The sequence below is a fragment of the Lycorma delicatula genome, chromosome 9 (assembly GCF_047948215.1).
Source record: "Lycorma delicatula isolate Av1 chromosome 9, ASM4794821v1, whole genome shotgun sequence".
In the NCBI taxonomy this organism is placed as follows: domain Eukaryota; kingdom Metazoa; phylum Arthropoda; class Insecta; order Hemiptera; family Fulgoridae; genus Lycorma; species Lycorma delicatula.
In genome coordinates, this window is record NC_134463.1 from 76,774,985 (window position 1) to 76,797,334 (window position 22,350).

The following is a 22,350-nucleotide window of genomic DNA, read 5'->3' on the forward strand; positions in this document are numbered from 1 at the left end:
GTATGTGTATTTGTTAAGATTTGAAGGAAAGGAAAGATTTATTTAGAACATTTATTTGTATTTGGGTTTGTTAATGCCTAATTATTAATTGTAGTTTGATATTTTTTTGGATAAGTAAATTCTTTTATGTGTTTTGGGCATTGCATCCAAATATTTTAATTCTTTTATATTTTTTTTTTTTGTGTGTGACAAAAATTTATTGTTTAGGCATCAGTTAAATAACACATTTTAACTAATGTGTTGCTCTTGTCTAATTTGATTTAGTCAATATTTATTTTTGCTTAATTTTTTTTTATGTATATATTTCAGTGTTTGGGGTTATATATTCTATGTAAACGTTTATGAACGAATGTGATTTCTATAAAATTTGAAGTTATGTAAAGCTATCTATTCAGAGTAAATTGTGTTTAGGTCTTTATTGATTTTATCTATTCATTTGTGAATGTGGTTTTCTTTATTAACGCATAATTTATAATTCAGAACAGATAAATTACTTTTAAAAACATTTGCTGAAAAAATCATTATAAATTAAAATATACCATAAAATTTACTTGCTTAATAAAAATATAAGCTCATTATGAAAAAGTTTTTTTAATTATTTCTCACATAAGATATAAATAACACTTACATAAAATGAGCATAGAGCTCTTGACTGGCTTCTAGAGTAGGTGAATGTTTGACTGAATCAGTCAAGTAAAAGTTGATATTTTGTAGAACTTGAAAAGGATTTTTGTTTTAACGATCTATTATTTGTGAAAGTGAAAATCTTTGCAATAAAGGTGAAACATAGGAAGCCTGATTGGCTCAGACAAGAATATAGATTTGACAATTAGAATTCTTCAGTAAAAAAAAAGCATTTTAAACAGTATAATCATAGTTGCAGCTTATTTTAGAAATGTGATTTTTTGGAGGTGTATATTGTGGCTCGATAATTGGTGTCAAAAACCACATCTTTTTAAAATACAATAAGACAGTTTTTTTTTTTTTAATAGGAAAATATAAGCTGGGAAATTATATTTTTCCGTAGAAAAGACAAAGATGTTTGTTTTATTGTTGTATATAGCACACAACTCTTCAAGTTGTGTGCTATATACAACAAAAAACCAATATCTTTGTCTTACTTTTAATAAGAAAATAACATCAGATTTATAGGAAGAAAATAGAGAAATTTTATTTGCAAAGAACTTTTAATAATTTCTTTTTACACAAAAACGATATAAAAATGATTATTAATATTATTGTTTTTTTTTGTTTTTTTTTTAACATTTATATAATCTAAAATAAACACAAATAAAATAAGAGAAAATTAGTTCTGATAATGTACACCTTCTTCCATTGTATTATAACAATCAAATTAGCATGCAAGGAATCCTCCATCAATAGGCAGTGTAACACCAGTAATCATGCTTGCTTTATCACTCAAAAGAAATAAAATTGCATTTACAACTTCATCAACCTCTGAAATAAAAAAAAATTAAAATCATATATTTATGAAATAAAATCTTAAAAAGACAATATTACAATAATTCTTATATAATTGCTGATGTACACATTCTAATAGCGCAATGTATGTTCAGACACACAGCTTCAATGTATGTACCAAATGTTACATAAACAATAAGAATGCTAAGATACAGGTGATCTTATCACAGATTATCCATAATTCAGTAACAACATAAAATTAAAATCAGTTTTTTTTTTTTGTATGATTTCATTGCTGATCATCACGGACAGAAATTGCAGAATATTTTTAAAATATGAACACCAGGATATATTTTTAAATATCTTCAGAATTCTAACTTGGTCATAATGAACACAGTTTTTATGCTTTCTCACAACCAGAAAATTAATAAATAAATACTCTAAAAAAAAAAAATGGAAATTGAAAAGAATGTTCGAACACCAATAAAGTAAAAATCCATGCCGAATAAGAAAATAATTAAGAATATTACTCTTGTTTTAATATGTTAGTTTTGCTTACTTATTAAAAATCTAGTGATTAGTTAAAAAGATAGGAAGGTGGGTAAAATTTTTATTTTATTTGCTTTGGAAGATTTTAAAATGCTTTAGAGGATTCAAAATTCTCTTCACCATTCTTAATAGGGTGAACTTGAAGCAGTTTTCAGGTTTCCAGTTCGTACACAAAAAAAAAAAAGCCGTTAACATTAACCTAGAGCATAAAGATGATATTCTAAGCTTACAAATATTCACATATATAAGTATTATTAGATAGTTTTCTAAACATGAAGATTAATACTACTTTAATACTCTTTAAGATGATTTTAATGTAAATATAAACAAATACATTATAACATACAACTAGAATAATTTACAGTGAAGTTTGTAAACGGTGTAGTCTGTAACTTTTAAGGAGCTGTTGAATAAAGCCAATATTGATGTACAACTTTATAACAACAGTAGTTTTAAATGTACTAGAAATCTGATTTAAGAAAGTAACATTTTTATAGCAATAGTTTTTTAATTTTATAGTGCTAATAATACTATTTGGTGGGAAGATGCACAACAAGGCAAATACAGATAGTATGAATCATCATGTCTTGTATGTCACTGTTTTAATCAATCTTTTTACCTTAGTTATTAAATACTTAGATAATAATTTAGCTTTGGTTTTTTGACGTGAACTTTACTTATGATTATGTTGTTGCTTACCAGCAAAACGGTGTAATGGTATTTTTGACAACATTCCTTCAGACTTAACAGGATCAGACCAACCAAGTCGTCCCATTTGAGTCATAACTACAGTCGGGTTCAAACAATTCACTCTAATATTATGCGGTCCTAATTCAAGTGCCATAACACGTGTAAGCATGTCTAATGCTGCTTTTGAACTACTGTACACTGCATGATCTGCCACTGCTGCCTAAAACATAATTAAGAATTAGCAGGAAAACTATCTTTTAGCATTAGTAAATTTAAACTCACAATAAAACTGTTCACAAAAATATTAGTAAAATGTGACAAAATGAGATTTTACTCACTTTATGATATATCAGTGTGAGTGGAGTTTTAAGTAATTTGGACTATATTTAAATCAACATTCCATTTTCAACTTGGACTTTCAAACGCGATTTTTAATTTTTACTTTTAATTAATATTTCTTTTATATTCATATAATATTTAAGTAATAGTATAATAGTTAACTCAATTGTATTTTAGTTAACTAAAATTTTGAACTCAATCAAGATCTGAACTCAGAAATATCTAAATGAAAGGTAGGGACATTAGCAATTCATAAGAATTAATAGCAAACTGTGCTATAAGATTTATGTTTACGTTTATTAATGTCTCTTTACCAACTATTGATTATTTACTGTGTTTGCTGCTCATGTGCCTGCAGATATTTCTGAAGTCATTTATTTTGAAAGGTAGTTATGAAAGAAGTTTATAATTCTTAATGAGGATTTTCCCATTTTTAAAATTAAAAGTTAAGTTTAATACTTTATTAAATTTAATGTGGTATATATATATATATATATATATATATATTTTTTTTTTTTTCTGTTATCTGTAATAAAATAATCATCCACTAACACAAAGTAAAAACCATTTTTATTTTATAACAAATCTATTGCTTTGCTTTTAACTTTAATTTATGCATCATCATCAACAACTTTTAAGCTATTTTCCACATAATCGTCTAAATTTAAGCATTTGTCAAACTGTGGCACTAATTTTTATATACCATCATCAAAGAAGTCTGCCAAGTCCATTAAGCCATTCACAAACAGATGGAAATCGCTTTGAGCAAGATCTGGACTGTATGGCAAATGATCAAAAACACCCCATCTAAAAACCTTTGGGAATTTCACAAGTTTTTTTGCAGCATATGGAATGCATTGTCATGAAGCAAACACAGTCCACGAATCAAAAAAACCACACCAGTCATTTTGAATTGCATAACAAAGTTTCATCAAAATTTCTGAGTGAGATTCAACATTAATTGTCTCTCTGTAAGCATAAACTCATTCTGTAAGACTTCTTGGTGCTCCCAACATAATGACAGTAAAAATTATTGCAATTTAAGATTAAATAAATGATATTCTAAACGTGTTATATTATTTTATCCAATTGTATTATTACTATATATTAGAAAATTGCCTTGTTGATTTTGTCAAATCACATATTTATTAAATAATTCCAGTTAAACAGGAAATAGATTAAATTACCTAAGTGAATGAAATGCTAAAATGTAAATAAATAAATGTTACCTTAGATGCTTGAGATGATATATTTACAATTGATCCACCTTTGCCTCTTTCAACCATACCTTTTGCTACAACTTGACTTATATTCAGAACAGCCTTCACATTTGTGTCAAATACTCTAAAATAACAAAAATTGGAAAAAAAAATTATTACTATCACTGTAAAATTTAAGATTAATTATAATAATAAATACTTTATTCAGCTTGTAATACAAATTGCACAGATCATGTCAGGAATGGTAGATTTCCTAATTTATAAATAACTAAAAGCAACTACTCTATCATTTCCGAGAAAGGATAAAGGGAAAACCATAGAAGAACCTTGATGATAACAGCATTACAAAGTAAAAAATTATATAATTAAATAGGAAAGGTGGTGTGGTTATAGACTTCATTAATATGTAAAAATAATTATTTTTAAAAAAAAAATTGTGATGAAACTATGCTACGATAATAAATGAAAAATAAATACATGATGAGGCAATTTTAAAGATCAGGTCAATAACTTGTTTGAGTATATGTTAAGTACATTTTCAATAAAGTATGCAAAAAATGTATGTTTCTCCAATTAGTTCAAACTCGCACAGATTATTTAAATATTAACTATTCAATACTATAACAGTATTTCAGTGTTTCTATAACAGGAAATCCTTTAATGTTAAATAAATTGATGGAAATATGTTTTAGATTGCTAGATAATTATTAAAAATACAAACTGAATCGCAATAAGATAGTCATTGACTGAAGTGTTGTGCTGTGTAACATGAAAATAGTGTGTGTGTGTGTGTGGTCTAGTTTGGTTATACAAAGAATGAGATTCTGGAGTTTCTGTATCAAAGATTTGATAAGTCTGGAAAGTTTTCTTGTTAATGCCAGAGATATCTTTAATCAACTTCTGTGACAGAATATTTTATATAATTACATTTCAAAATTTATCCATGCATGAAAATAAATGCTTTCATTCAGCATGTAATCACATGCTAAGGTTAACTATTTTCATTGTTCTAAAAATTTTTAGAAATGGGCCTTGCTGTTTTTTGAAATTTTATTATTAACTTTTTCCCTTTTTGTTTAATTTTTTGTGTGCAAATAACATATAGCATTTTGTGTTTTCAAAAGAAAATATGTTATGAGATGAAATCTATTGTTCTACATGAAATAGTTAATATGAAATAAGAAATTATTATGACATAAAGAACAACTTGAAATAATGGCAAATATCAGATTCTTCAATCATAATATAAATGCTCCATTCTATGCATCTATGTGTATGCAGAATGGTAAGCAGGCAAGAAGCCCTTAAAAGTTTAAATGTATTGAAATGAAACTGAAAAGTAATAATTAATCAAAACTTTATATTTTTTCCATTGCAATATAAAATCAAAATCAAAAATAAAAGAAGACCTTTAATTATTTTTATTTATAGATAAAAGAAAAGAGCCTAATTTAGAAGGGGTCAGTTATTTTATGATAGATGGATAACCTTAAGGTCGATGTGGCTTGTAAATAGCACGTAAACAATTAATAAGCATTATATCAGTAAAAATATTTTGATTAATTTTTTTATTAAAACCGTCAGTAGATCACGTAAGATTCTCTTATTTGCCATATTCTGAGAACTGTTTGATTGTTCTTCCCCTTACATTGCTGTCTAACAAAAAAATTATCAACTGCGCTCACGTGTATATCCACATGAATCTCCCATGAACTCGTAAGCACACAATAATGCATTCACGCAGAAATTTTTTTTTTGTTATAAAAAGTAATTATTTTTTTAATGTTAGGAATACATTGCACTGAATATCTTGCAGATATATAACTATCTATGCTTTATCTTTATTTATTTGCATAATAATCACAATAATACCCAAAAATAGATTTTTTTATTATTTTTTTGTTGTAGATTAAAAACAATTTCATAGTATGTAAAAAATGCTCAGCTCAATCAAGATTTGAACCAGAAGTATCTGAATGAAAGAAAGGGACATTAGCCGTCGATACTTCATAAGAATTAATAGCAAACTGTAATAAAAGCACATATTCTCTCTCTCTCAATTTCCTTCTAATGATAAATGTTCACATTTATAGCAAACATAAATATTTGTTTTAAATTACAAAAATTCTACCCTTAAAACTAAAAAATTCTGAATTCATTAAAAAGGTAAATTAAGTAAAATGAAATAGGATATGACACTCAACTGTACAAAGTAACATTTCACTCTGCTGTTGAGCATGGGTGGGTAGATAACTCTTTGCATTGGGGCCAATAGGTAAGTCATCTCATTCAAACACTATTATTGGAGGCTATTATTTAAAAAAATATGTCCTTGAAGTTTCAAGAAAAGAAAAAGTGTTTAAAAATATTTTTAAACTTATAGTAATTATTAAATATAAAATTATCTGGTCAATCTCTATGGTGGAGTGGTTGCAACTTGACCTTTCATCCAGAGGTCCCAGGTTTCAATCCCAGTCAGGCATGGCATTTTTCATATGCTAAAAATTTCCATTGAGCTAATGACTAGCAGTTGATGCTTGTAAAAAAAAAATTATTTAAAGAGTACTGTGACAATAATTTTTGTTTAAATACCAAACAACAGTATTTAATACTGAATACACTTTAACTTTTAAGCAAAAATCGACAGTGAAATAGAAATTGTTTATACTATGCTTATTAAAAGAGGTGCTCAATTTTAGTACTATTTTAACTGTAGATGGACATTTTCTTTTGATTTAAATATATACTTTGCAAATACCTGAATTGTGATAAACTACACTAAAAATGAGAAAACCTAACATATAATGAAAATGTATACAAAAAATAACTACGAGTTGACTGTTGATTTAACAAAGCAAAAAGTATTTTGTGGGTATAATAATGGATTTTAATTCCAATCAGATCTGGCATTTACCAACATGATACAGATAGAGAAGTAAGGTAGCAGTAATTGAATGCAGTTATTGCCTCCAGTTATTGAGAGAGAATAAATAAATAAAGTGGTTTTTTATTATTATTCTGTATGCTATTGGTTTATTGTAATCATCTAAAAAAATGGTTTTATTTAAAATACAATCAATTTAAAATCAGGATAACTGATAAATTTGGTTAGCTGATATTTGTGGCAGAGTGGTAGTGACTTGGCCTTTAATCCAGAGGTCCCAGGTTCAGATCCCAAGTCAGCCATGGCATTTTTCATACGCTACAAAATTTCATTTCAAAAATACTTCAAATTAAATTTGTTATTGATCAAGAACAGATACATTTCATTATAGTGTTTTTTGTTGATACTAGATAGTTTAGGTAACTCACCGGGTTGGTCTAGTGGTGAATGCATCTTCCCAAATCAGCTGATTTGGAAGTCGAGAGTTCCAGCGTTCAAGTCCTAGTAAAGCCAGCTATTTTTACACGGACTTGAATACTAGATCGTGGATACCGGTGTTCTTTGGTGGTTGGGTTTCAATTAACCACACATCTCAGGTATGGTCGAGCTGAGAATGTACAAGACTGCACTTCATTCACACTCATACATATCATCCTCATTCATCCTCTGAAGTATTATTTAAACGGTAGTTACCGGAGGCTAAACAGGAAAAAGAAAGGTGAAAGGAAAGATAGTTTAGGTAGGTCATCCAAATCAAGATTTAATATTACCAGCAGGATTATTTACAAAATAATATCCTTGAAAGTTTCAAGATGCAGAAAGTGTTTAAAATATTTCATTTAAACTCACAATTTATACACTATGTTCAGAAAGTAGTTTCATTTTTTTTTTAGACTAAAATTAAAGCATCAACATCTTTTTATATAATTTTATTCAGAAAAGATTCACAATGCAAATGGTGTAATTAAATTCTTCCATTATTTTTTTGTGTTTTTATGTCAGTAACACTGCAAGGTCACCCACCAAATAATATGAAACTTGGTATTATCAAAGGTTTTAATCATAACAGTAATTAATCATTATTTATTAACATAACCTATCAGATGTTTTTTTTTATCAACTGTTATTTTATTTAAAAAATAATTTTTATAAATTTGTATTTATAATTAGTATTATCATTTTTTAATCAATTTAGTACACTGGATGTACTGGCAAACAAAAAAAAGTTTCTGATTATGCCACAATACGTACAACATATAATTTAAACGATTTTATCACTATTATTATTACATTATATCAAAGATATGATATGTTCATATTTCTTCTTTTTTTATTTTCCTAATGTTGCATTCCCTGTTCAACCTAACAAATAATAAGCAATCCTCCCCATGGCCCAATGAGATGAGGATGAGTACGACATATAAATGAGGTGAAACCTTGTATAGGCTCATGCTTACCTTTTCTGAGACGTGGTTAATTGAACCCCAACCACCAAAGTGCTGGTATCAACTGTTTAGTGTTTAAATTGGTATAAAAACAACTAACTTTTACTAGGATTTGAACTCCAGAACTTTCGACTTCAAAAATCAACTGTTTAACATCATTTGCGATGACAAGTTAAACACTACTAACCCGATGAGGTAACGTTCTGTTCTTTCATATATAACTTTCATATTTCATTAAAAGTTATTTCAAATAAAATAGGTAATTTTTCTCTAAACATAAATATGCTTCCATTATCAGAACAAACAAATCAAATGAAAAACTCAATATATTTGTTATTATTAAAACTTTAGTTATTATTATTATTATTGGAATATATTTTTATTGAAACTTTGCAATCTTCAGACGTAATGAATGTCTTGTTTCTAAGATGTATCATGGAAAATATACATAATGGAAAACTAAATGAAAAATTGAAGAAAGAAAAGTAGTTTATATAATCTGAAAATATTTTCACTTGCTTCCAAGATTACAGAATATTTAATATTCTGTTATAAATTACTGTTGTTACTACACCTAAATATCTTAAAATCCTTTCTTAATGATGTAGAATAAAAGCCATATATATATATATATATATATATATATATATATATATATATATATATAATTGTAATATAAGTATATATAAGTCATAATCGTAATACCATCATACAATCTAGGCTTGCTAACTCAGTAAGTAATTAGTACACAATATGAAAGCAGATTGTATAAATTACTTACTTATCAAAATCTTCAGGTAGTGCTTCGAGAAATGGTGCCAATATAGCAATTCCAGCATTATTTACTAAACAATCTACATGGCCGATGGTTTCTATTACAGGTCGTGTTATAGCCCAATCTGAAATTTCTATACATATTGCCTCGATATCAGGTACTTCTTCAACTAAGGTATCCAGATGATGTTTGGTACGTGAGACAGCGACTACTTTAGCACCACATTCCACAAGCTTTTTAACTAATGCACGGCCAATGCCTAAAAAAATGTAAAAGAAAACTTTTAAAGCAAATCTATTAATGAAAAAGTATGATTACAAATAATAGTCTTAGGAAATAAATCTTCATTTGTAAAGTATATTAAATTCTAAAGGAGTTCATATAAACGATTTATCTATTTGGGTTCTGTACCAAAGTAGTAGCACCAATTCTTTGTTTCCCATAAATAATTAAATTGTTAAAACTGTTTATCTGTTACTGTGTTAAATGATCTACAAATTTCTTAATCAAATAAAAAAAAAAACAATAGGAAAACATAGCCCTTATAAAATGATTTGCCAATGTTTCTTCATTAACAGTATTTATAACATACTAAATTCAATTGGAATTACCTAAACACATAATCCCACTGTCAGTATTTTTTTTTTTTTTTGTATTCTTATGCCAATTTTACTACCTTTTTCTGGAGTTAGATGGTAATATCCAGCTGAATCTTTTTATCATTGGACGTCACCCCTTGTCAAATTACTATGAGGAAATGAAATATAGAAATGTGTAGCGCATGAAAAATGCTAATCCTAATCAGGATTTACTCCTGGAACCTTTTGGATGAAGGATGGATATGTTATATCCCACTGCAGAGATTAATGCCAAACAGAATTTATTTTTTTAAAGAAATGTTATACTGGTCCAGCAGGATACCAAATAGTTTTAAAGAAAAACTGTAATTAAGAAAATAATGGTTACAATTTTTTAAAATGATTATTTTGTTTTGAAAATTATATTGGCCATGCATCGATCACCATTATCTATGCAAGTTTGCAACCTTGTCTGATCATTTTTGGTGATATTGCAGTGATTTCTTATTGTATAGCAACTTTAAAATCATCAATCCACTTACATTTGAAGTTTTCAGATGCCAGCAGAGAAAAATAATCAGGTTCTAATCTTGGGTAAACATATTGATCATGGGATGTTACCTTGTGTGATTGGATGCACTGGAAATACATTCTTGAACATCCATTGATCATCTAGCTATATGAATGGTAGCATCACTTAATTGCTATAGCTATAGCTGGCTTCTTAGCTTAGAGCTATAGTTCTGTAATTTGTATAATAGCAATAAAATATTTTTGTCAGGAACTGTAGAATTTTGATGTAGCCTAAAGTGAGCATGAAATAACAAAATCACCATTTTTAAAATAAGAGGTGCGACAATAAAGTAATGAGACTGATTTTTCTTTGCAAGATGTGGCAACCCTGCAGCTTGCGTAGGCACACCATCTTTGACCTTGGTCTATAAGCTACTTCTAGCCCAAGCGGCACATTGATGCAACTGCTCAGTAGTGAGTTGTGCTGTAATAAGTGAGCACGTGTTTGTGTCTCTCGTCACAGAAATGAAACCGCAAAATATTGTGCAACGGTATGCCATTTCTTTTTGCGTTAAATCGGGTGAAAACGCGACGACAACTTATGTTAAGCTTCAGAAGGCTTTTGGAGAGGTGGTTATGTCAAGAGCTCAAGTTTTTCGGTGGACATAAAATTTTTAGTGAAGGCAGAACGAATGTTGCAGATGAAGACCGTCAACCTCATGGACAGATGACAACTTGACCAGGGTGCATGAAACGTACGATCTGATCGAAGATTATCCGTGAAAATGATTTCAGAAGAACTCAACATCAATCGAGAAACGGTTCGTCTAATATTAACTGAAGATCTTGGTGTGAGAAAGATTTGTGCAAAAATCTCATACAACAACAGCGAGAAACACGGAAAAATGTGGCAGCCGATCTGTTAGAGCAAACGGAAATCAATCCAGATTTGTTGAGCCGTGTTATCACTGGTGATGAAGGTTGGTTTTTTCAATACGATCCAGAGACAAAACGCCAAAGTTCGCAATGGTGCTCAAAGGGAGACCAAAAAAAGCTCGCATGTCAAAGTCAAAAGTGAAATGCATGCTTGTGTGCTTCTTCGATTACAAGGGAATTGTTCATAAAGAGTGGGTGCCTCCTGGGCAAACAGTTAACCAATATTTCTACAAAGAAATTTTAGAAAGACTTCGTAAACGAATTCTTTGTGTCCGTGCCAACATTGCTGATAATTGGATAATGCACCACCCCATACTGCTCTGTCAGTACAGCAATTTTTAACCTCAAAACAAATTTCAGTACTTATTCACCAGATATCGCTACGTGCGACTTTTTTCTATTTCCAAGAGTCAAAATGGCGGTCAAAGGACACCATTTCCAAACAACACAAGATGTCCAAAAAGCTGTGACGAGGGTCTTGGAGGATATAACAGAAGACGAGTTCCAGAAATGTTACCATCAATGGCAGAAGCGCTGGAATAAGTGTGTGCAATCAGAGGGGAACTGCTTTAAAGGAGACAACACTAAACATGACTAAAACGGTAAGTAACATTTTTTTTTCACATCAGTCTCATTACTTTATTGTCGCACCTCGTATGTCTTAATAGTGAATGCACACTGGTCACCACTCTATGTCATGATTACAGTTGAGATGATAGGGTCTCTAGAAAATGGCATAACTCCACCACACCTCGTTTACTACTGCCGTACAAGAAGAGTTTAGAAAACCAGGAATTAGTTTTGCCAGATCCTGGCTATATATCACTTGCATTCTAATTTCTTAGTTAAGTACTATTAAAAAAAAAAAATAATTGTATAATTTAAGGATAAAAATTATTTTTCTTGCAAATTGTGCAAAAGAGAAAATGATAATTTTTTTTTTCAAATAATTGTATCAGTTTTGCACCAATTTCAATAGTCAAGCAATGATTTATCAGGAACCTATATACAGTGGTACCTTGAGATACGAATGTTTTGAGATACAACATGAAATATTCTAAAATTTATACCTCGACATACAACGAAAAATTTGAGATACGAATTTGCGATGTGAGATAATTGCATAGGTGATCCCTAGATGGCAGAGCGTTCGCTCAGCTTTCCCCCCGCCGCTTCAGCCCGATATGTCGCTCTGTTTGGTTGTTGAGACCACAGTCCTCTGCATGGCCGCCACGACGTGTTATTCGCTTTGTTTGTGCCTGTTTTTCGTGTCATTTTGGATAGTATATATACTGTATTCTGCATATTTTGTTATTTTAACCATAGATCTCAAAGTTAAAGACAAAACTGGTGAAAAGAAAAAGCCTAAGAAAATGATCTCAATGGAAGCGAAAATGAAATTATTGCAAAGCATGAGCGTGGCGTTCGTATCATCGACTTGGCAAATGATATGGCCGCAATGCTTCTACAATATCCACAATCATCAAGCAGAAGGAAGCGATAAAGAAGTTGCAACCTTCCAAAGGCGTCACCATTATTTCAAAGCTACGAACTAATATACATGATGAGATGGAACAGCTACTTTTATTATGGATTAAGGAGAAGCAATTGGCAGGTGACTCTGTTTCTGAAGCGATTATTTGTGAGAAGGCTGGCGCCATCTTCCAAGACCTCAAGCGTGATGTAACCGAGACGGAGGGAGAATCATCGTAAGGCGGTGAGGGGTTCAAAGCTAGTTGTGGCTGATTTGACAATTTTAAGAAACGAAGTGGCATTCATTCAGTTATTCGTCATGGAGAAACATCTAATGCAGATATTAAGGCGGCTGAAAATTTCATTAAGGTTTTTGAAAAACTCATTAGTGAAGAAGGATACCTACCGCAACAAGTGTTTAATTGTGACGAAACAGGGTTATTTTGGAAAAAAATGCCTAGGCGCACGTTTATCACGGCTGAAGAAAAGTGTCTACCCGGCCACAAGGTTATTAAAGATAGGCTAACACTTGCCCTTTGCGCTAACGCTATTGGGGACTTCAAAATAAAACCGTTGCTAGTCTACCACTCGGAAAACCCAAGGGCCTTCAAAGCTTATAAAGTTATGAAAGAAAAATTACAAGTTCTGTGGCGTGCAAACAGTAAAGCATGGGTGACCCGTCAGTTTTTTATTGAGTAGATGAACATAGTTTTTGGGCCTTCAGTGAAAAAATACTTAATCGATAATTGTCTACCGCTTAAGTGTGTCCTTCTGTTGGATTATGCTCCCGTTCACCCTCCTGGCCTTGAGGATGACCTTTTAGATGAATTTAAATTTATTAAAATTGTCTATCTGCCACCCAATACAACGTCTACCCTTCAGCCCATGGATCAACAAGTTATCTTCAATTTTAAGAAACTTTTCAAGAAGTATCTTTTCAAGCGTTGCTTCGAAGTTACCGAAAATACGAACCTAACATTGAGGGAGTTTTGGAAGAATCATTACAACATTGTGATCTGTCTTAAGCTTATAGATATTGCCTGGCAAGGTGTTACCAAAAGAACATTGAACTCAGCTTGGAGAAAATTATGGCCAGATGTTGTTTTAAAACGAGAGGGATTCGAACCTATTGAGGAGAAGATCGTATCCATTGGTCGCTCCATGGGCCTAGAGGTAGACGAGGCAGATGTTGCTGATCTCATTGAGGAGTATGCTGAAGAACTCACGACAGAGGAGCTGAAGGAGTTACAGAAGATTTCCCACTCGGGGGTAATGATGGAACTCAGCAGTGAGGAGGAGGTCGAGCTGGAGGAGAAACTTACTTCACGTGAAATTAGTGATATCCTTGGCAAGTGGCAGGAAGTGTCTGATTTTGTGGAAAAAAGACACCCAGAGAAATTGTCTACAGGGAGAGCGAGTGCCTTATTTGATGATAGGTGTCTCACATTCTTTCGTAACATTTTAAAAAGAAGGCAGAAACAGACCTCTCTTGATCGTTACCTTGTGAAGGTCTCGAAAGTCAGGAAAGTGAGGCCAAAAGGCCTGACGTTAAAGTGATGATTAATAAACATTGTGTGTTATTAATATATTAATAAATAAATTAATAAGCATTATGTGTGTTATTACTCGTTTATTTATATACAAATTGTGTATATTATATGTAATTTAACTGTGTTTTGGGTTAGTTTCATATCGCTAGAACCCATTAATATATATTACATTATTTTAAATGGGAAAAATTGCTTTGAGATACAATTTTTTTGCCATACGACGATGATCACAGAACGAATTAAATTCGTATCTCAAGGTACCACAGTATATTTCTGCTGAGCAGCAGATGCTCTAAAACTGTTGAACAGAGTAAAGTGAATGAATTTATTCAATAGTACAATTAAGGGTCTAAAATAAGCATGCAGTTTACTTAACATAAGATATAGCTCATTTTTAAGGTTTGGAGGGTTGCTTTTAAGTCATCTGGAAAGAAAATGGGACCAATCTAGATAATTTTACAGTTGGCCCTACTGTTGAGTAAAGGGAAACATAAGTTGAAACAGCATATTATTTAACTCAAATAAAATAGATAAGATACCCTATTGAAACAAAAACCTACTCTCCATATTTAAGCCAATCATTACTAAATTATATCATCAGTTATTGAAACTATTAATAGATTTTTTTTTTTATTTTGAACAATGAAATGCAAATTATTTCAAATGACAGATTCTCGGGCTTGGAAATAGCTACAGGTAATAACAAAAATGAAATGTTATTTTTTTTTACAAAAGAATGTACCGTGTCATGTTAAAAGGGACAAAAACCAGTAGTTTGAATGTTTGACTTCACTCATTTGTACTGTATTTAACTGCGTTTTACAATAAAATTAAGTTAGTAAACCAAAGTTTTAAGCACAAAACAAAATTTTCAGTAATAGCTGACTGAGGAAGCTAGTACTGAAAATAGTTAGCATATTACAAAGATCAGAAACACAAATTCCAGGGAGACTGTAAATTACTGTCTGATGATTATCTAGAAGTCCTTCTATTGTAATTTCATGTTTTTTTATTTATTTTTTAATTCCTATTTATGCTGTCCAAGAGGAAAATGATAAAAATAAATTTAACAAGAAATGACATAGATGTACTACTGATAAAGGCATGATGACATACAATTATAAACTGGTCTCATAGACAAATATTAAAGTTAAAGATGAGTAGAACGTGAAAGGAGTAGGTTACATCAAGACTGGAGGATATACCCCCATATTCAGTCACCATACTTAAATGAAAAATTAAGAGAATCAGTACACATGTGTCGTCGTACCTGATAATAAGGAACTGTAAAGCAAAATTTCATTACTAGAAAATCTGGGCATAACTGTAGGTAGATTTCAAACAGGCCCTCATTTTGCTTGATCAGTTAACAACATTAAGTGAATTTGGCTAGAATACTTACAGTCCTCTTAACTCCCACTTTTGAAAACTGGATAACGTTACCATTTCCAAAATTTTGGTAATTCATTTCTTTTACAGATTGGTATGAAAAATGAGTTTAAATATTCTTTTGTGAAGCATCCTTCATTCCCTTTTAGTAATTCTAGTAATATAATAACATGCTAGTATTTAAAAATTACTTATGAGAAATGTAAAAGGAGTGTGAACGAATGTTTTTGTAGTATTATAAAAAAATTCCAATAGTCAACATGATAAGATTATTGTAGGACATTGGCTTGGCTATGCCTGTAATTATTTTATTTTTTAAATGTTTTAAATTACTGTAGTAACTTAAAACTTATTATTAAATTACCGCATGAGTAAAACAAGCTAACATTAAAAAGAAATAACACTATGTTAGGTTATTTATTTCAAATTCAATAAATTAATGTTTATACTAAAAGTTATTAAAGATTATTTGATTAATCAAATATGTTTTCCTTTTATTGTTTAAATCATAAAAATGCTGGTAAATGTATATAACGAATAATTAGGAGTATTACTTCTCTTATAAGCTGCTTTATCTATTGATAAAATTTGTTTCTGTTGCCATGTAAATTAAAATCCATATTTAACTGTTCAAAACTAATGACAAAATATGAATAAATAAGATATATTTAGATAAGAACATTTCTAACGAATAATGTAACATTTATTAAAAAAAAACTAAAAGATTTGTTAGATATTCAACTTCACATAAATAATTATTAAATTTGGGGTGATATAAATAAAACTCTGTAAGGTCTGAGGCAGAAAGATGTAAAGTCTTTATATTGATTTAGAGGAAACATTATCAACTGACACAACCCTATTCCAGCTTTTGAAAAATATTCTTAATTGTGTAGACAGCAAAAAGATCCCATTTTCAATTTTTTGTAAGCTCAGTAAGGGATTCAGATTTGTTTGCCCATTTCTTTACTGATGAATAAGCTTAATAGCTATGGTTCAGAAGAACTGCTTACAATTAATTGGTGAAAGTCATAACTTACCAATCGTTAATGAGTAACTGAAATTTCAACTTAAAATAACATGCAAAATAAAAATACACAACCAAAATTTAGATTCTCACTTCAAGATGTAGAACATGGAGTGCCTTAGCTTAGTGTTTTCAATCCCTTGTTTTTCTTATTGTTTATTAATGACTCCTCAAAATCTTGAACCAATCATTTTAATCCTTTTTTACTGACGACATAAATGCATCTATATCTGAAGATAGTTATTTAAAAGGAACTGAAAATTCCACAATAGCAGTTGAAAAGATTATTTACTGGATGAATTTTAACCATTTAACTTTAAATACTGAAAACTATTGCATTAAGTTTCTTAGATAGGCGTAACATTACTGATTGCATGAATAAAATTTTCACCAATGATAAAGATAGTATTTCTATTACCCATAAAGTGAAATTTCTAAGTGTTTTATTAAATGACAAGTTCTCTTGGGATGATTTATTATTAAATATTTGTCATATCTAAGTATATTCCTGTCTAAAGTATACTGTTATCTCTTTGGGCACCTTCAAAAAGTTAAGATACAAAAATGAGCTGTCATTATCTGGTGCACATAATTATGAAAATATAATTATACATTCTGCTTACCAACAATTGTGAGTAATTAAGTACGTTCAAGCGCTTTTGGAAATGTTATTTTCCATCTTCAGGAACATATGATGATTGATTATATTTTATGAATATTCACTTCATAAAGTGATTTAGAGAGATAAATTATTTTTCTTCATACCGTTCAATGCGTACACAAATATTTGCTTAAAATAATTTTCAACAGAGCCATCTAAATTGTGAATTATTTTATTGTAATTTTTTTTTGGTGTATTTACCTGAATATTAATTCATGTGCTTGTATTTAAATAATATGGATTTTAACACCATCAATTTTTTTATTTTATAATTCCTATTTATATTTATTATTTATCTAATACAGACGTTTCTATATAATATATCTATAATATTATGTACCTATCAGAATAACAAATTTATTTTATTTAATAGCCTAAACGGGGAAAAAATATTTAAATTAGCACAATTTACACATGTCTCATACACATTTGCTCATTTTGTAGTATTTGTGGTGAATTAATAAAAAAATTGTGATGTCCCCTTGAAAACTTGAATTATAAGACTATTTTTGTATTCACACAAAAACCATAAAATAATAACCTATTAACAATTTAACTGTAATAAGTAAAAAGGTTATTGGTTTTTAAAAAACAAAATATTTTTAAAACCACGCTCTTATAGCATTTTTTGGTTTTACCACATCAAAATGGCAGCCAATAGAGCAAATTTACTCTATACAGTACTCCCGTGATAACGTGATACAATGTCACTATTTATTTTACTGATTTTTTTTTTAAATAAAAAATAAAATCTGCAGTCGATATGATCCTTAGCCTCTAACTTTTGGGGAATTGTATTGGATTTGGTAAAATTTAAAGCATAACTAGCGCCACTGAACTAGTGGTAGAGCTAAATAAAATTAAACGGTGCATGCGCAGTGGTAAGTGTAAGAATAGGGATAAAACAAAGTTTTAAACCGATGAGGTACAAGTGTTCTGATTCTCAATTTTGAACACTGATCTCAATATATCTACATATCTGATCTCTATATAAATTTTCTACAACTGCCCGTAAATTTCTGCTTGTATTGCGAAAATGACCGTTCTTTCGTTATTATTTATTTCTTTTTTTTACTGTTTAGCCTCTGGGAATCACCGTCAGGTATTACTTCAGGTATGAGGATATGTATGAGTGCAAGTGAAGTGTAATCTTGTACATCAGGTCGATCATTTCTGAGATGTGTGGTTAATTGAAACCCAACCACCAAAGAACACCGTTATCCACAATCTAGTATTCATATCCGTATAAAAGTACTGCCTTTACTAGGATTTGAACGTTGGAACTCTCAACTTCGAAATCAGCTGATTTGCGAAGACGCGTTCATCAATAGACTAACCCGGTGAATTTTGTTATCTGACTTTTTTTTTTTTAACCTCCGGGACCACCGTTAGGTATTGGTTCAGAGGATGAGACGAATGAACTGTAGCGTGTGTGAAAATGTCGTATCTGACTGGGATTCGAACCGGTCATACAGTACAGTACAAAATACTGTAATCCCTACATTTTCAAGTATCACAGTACGACTATATTAGTAATAAAAATAATCATACTAATTGTACGTATTTTAAAAACAATAAATGTTGGATTATAATACAGAGTAATCTTTTTAACCAGACTAGGTGTGACTAGACTTTTTTTTTCTATAGACATGATCAGCATTTTAAAAAAAATTAGGGTTCAAATACAGAGATAGAAGAACAATTGCTAACATGTACAGGAACCAAACAGCAACAGTAATAATTGAAGAACATAATAAAGAAGCCGTAATAAGAAAGGGAATCCGACAAGGATGTTCCCTATCTCCGTTACTTTTTAATCTTTACATAGAACTAGCAGTTAATGATCGGGAACAATTTAGATCCGGAGTAACAATACAAGGTGAAAAGATAAAGATGCTACGATTTGCTGATGATATAGTAATTCTAGCTGAGAGTAAAAAAGATTTAAAAGGAACAATGAACGGCATGGATGAAGTCCTACGCAAGAACTACCGCATGAAAATAAACAAGAACGAAAGGAAAGTAATGAAATGTAGTAGAAATAACAAAGATGGACCACTGAATGTGAAAATAGGAGGAGAAAAGATTATGGAGGTAGAAGAATTTTGTTATTTAGGAAGTAGAATTACTAAAGGTGGACGAAGCAGGAGCGATATAAAATGCCGAATAGCACAAGCGAAACGAGCCTTCAGTAAGAAATATAATTTGTTTACATCAAAAATTAATTTAAATGTCAGGAAAAGATTTTTGAAAGTGTATGTTTGGAGTGTCGCTTTATATGGAAGTGAAACTTGGACAATCGGAGTATCTGAGAAGAAAAGGTTAGAAGCTTTAGAAATGTGGTGCTATAGGAGAATGTTAAAAATCAGATGGGTGGATAAAGTGACAAATGAAGAGGTATTGCGGCAAATAGATGAAGAAAGAAGCATTTGGAAAAATATAGTTAAAAGAAGAGACAGACTTATAGGCCACATACTAAGGCATCCTGGAATAGTCGCTTTAATATTGGAAGGACAGGTAGAAGGGAAAAATTGTGTAGACAGGCCACGTTTGGAATATGTAAAACAAATTGTTAGGGATGTAGGATGTAGAGGGTATACTGAAATGAAACGACTAGCACTAGATAGGGAATCTTGGAGAGCTGCATCAAACCAGTCAAATGACTGGACAACAAAAAAAAAAAAGACATGATCTAGATGAATGTGTCTGAATAATCCTCTTGAGCATAAAACGTGTTGTTTGAAAACATTTTTATATATTTATTAATAATAAATTGAAACTTTAAAAGTCAATTTTTAAACCTGTCTTGAAAATTGACAATTTTTGGTTGATTGAAAATCATCAAAGTACTCGCAAGGTAAATACAGTGAAAGTAAAAACGGAAACCGTCTCAAAATGTACGGTTTCCAAAGTTCCAGTTTATTTTAATAAAAATTAATCTTCAAGATGGTAAACTTCTTAATACCGAAACGGAAGAGAAACATGGATTAGACGGAAAGGAAATAAAAAAAGCAATAACTTGCCATAAAATAGGGTTTAAAAAACAGATTATATTGTATACAAACGATTTATAAAATAATAAATCCAGTAGATGACTAATTGTTTACGACAAGGCAAGTCATCACATCTATGGCTCCAACTTCGGCCGATAAGCCGACGGTCATTAATAAAGTACGGTAGCGCACATCTTATGTAAACAATCATGTGCTTTATTTTGTCTGTAAGTTAATAATTTATTGAAATTTCTATATCAATTACGAATAATTTTATTCAGTCCCATGAACACCGTGATTAGAAGCTAATAGTTTTTTTTCATCTTGCCGTGAGCGTTTATTGTTCTAGTTTCGCGTTTTGATTGTTCGATATCCGTTTAGAATTTAAATACAGTACTTGATTGTTTTAAACATTTATAAAATAGTTTAATTTAACTTCCGTTTTATATTCGTGTAATTCATTTCCACTGGACCTAATTATAAAATAGTTCGATTTTTAATGAAACTGTGCAAGACGCAAACCTTTTCAAAACGGATTTCTTACTAGGTTACGTTTTGAAGAGGTTTTTTACTGTAATTACATACAATTAACAATGTCAATAGAAATTTGATGAACTTTAAATACAGTATAATTAAGATAAGCATTCTAACAGTTAAATTACAATAAAAAATTATTGGTAGAAGGTAAAATTAATATTACAAGCAAACGGAATTGCAACTTTCAGTTGCAATTAATTTCACCTTGAAATTAAAATATAAGTTAGTGTAGCTTTAGTACTTTGGATAAACACCATTTCTAAGTCACAGTGGTATCACAAAATTTGGAAAAAAAGCTGATATTTTGGAACAACAAAACTACTGTTTCATAAAGAAATAGGTGGTAGAATTTTCTGTATAACTGGGCCAGATTTGAAATATATTATATAATATTTTAATTTTCCTGTAGACTTTGAAACAACATATAAATTGTGAAAAGAAAAATAATATAACTGCAAAAAATTACAACTATATAGAGAAGAGACGTAGCAGGAAAGATTGTTCCTGATTACAACATAAAATGCCTGTTATTCTATCCTATTCCGCAACTTAATTGATATAGTCTGTTTGTAGTATCACAAAAAAAGGAACACAATAAATTGTTTTACAATTTTTTCAAATCTTTATCATTGTGATATACAAAAATACCCGAGTTAGAAAAAGCACTAGGTAAGTTCTCTCTGAAATTAATGATGTTTATTTTTCAGCAGTACCTGGGTAGGGGTGACACTTTAACGGCTGAATATTAACTCTATGTCAGAGGAATCAAGGCGTGCTGATAATACAGCTGCATTTTCGGTACAACAACGACAGCAAAGGGAAATGACTTCATTCTTCTCTTTCCCTAATAAGATTAGCATGAGGTGCTTGATAAGCTTAGGAATGATTACGCAAATTTTGGAGTGACAACAAATTTTTTAATTCGCCTAAGACGTTAAGGTTATGGGACGGAGTTGACGAATATTCTGCACTGGCCGCTGTTCACAAGGAACGATAGAAAAAATACATATCATTTGTGTTTAAAAATTAACCTACATACGGTTTTTAGAAAATACGCTCTTTAATTTTTATTTTACTAAGGTATATACAAAAAGCATTTTCTTACCTTGACCAGCACCGGTAACCAAAACACGTTTATTAGAAAAATTTACTTCCATCGTGACTGAAGATTAAAATTCTAATTATTCAAAAAAAAGAAAAGAAATACGAAGAATGTTAATTAAAATTAGAAATGATGTAAAGTAATTAGTTTCAGACTTTGAGGAAAGTCCATCAACTACAACGATCTGTTTAAATGAAACCGAACGTGATCGAAGAACTTCTGAACTGTATTTACATTATCGCACGTCTTCACTAAAGGTTACGCTAT

The 22,350-nt window shown here is 30.3% G+C and overlaps 1 protein-coding gene across 1 annotated transcript; it reads right to left on the reverse strand.

Moving 5' to 3' along the window:
• Window positions 1-1,168: 1,168 nt before the first annotated feature.
• Window positions 1,169-22,327, reverse strand: LOC142330014 (L-xylulose reductase-like). Its single transcript, XM_075375019.1, has 5 exons — window positions 22,087-22,327; window positions 9,331-9,583; window positions 4,230-4,344; window positions 2,671-2,881; window positions 1,169-1,458 (listed from the first exon to the last, which is right to left on the reverse strand). The coding sequence occupies exons 1-5, from the start codon at window positions 22,136-22,138 to the stop codon at window positions 1,355-1,357; spliced, it is 735 nt and encodes a 244-aa protein (XP_075231134.1). The 5' UTR covers window positions 22,139-22,327; the 3' UTR covers window positions 1,169-1,354.
• Window positions 22,328-22,350: the final 23 nt, after the last annotated feature.

Coding starts and splice junctions, on each gene's coding strand:
- LOC142330014 (XM_075375019.1), bottom strand. CDS start 22,138: ATGGAAGTAAATTTTTCTAATAAACGTGTTTTGGTTACCGGTGCTGGT. Junction 9,584..22,086: donor GGTTACCGGTGCTGGTCAAG/GTAAGAAAATGC, acceptor ACATTTTTTTAG/GCATTGGCCGTGCATTAGTT. Junction 1,459..2,670: donor ACCATTACACCGTTTTGCTG/GTAAGCAACAAC, acceptor TTTTTATTTCAG/AGGTTGATGAAGTTGTAAAT.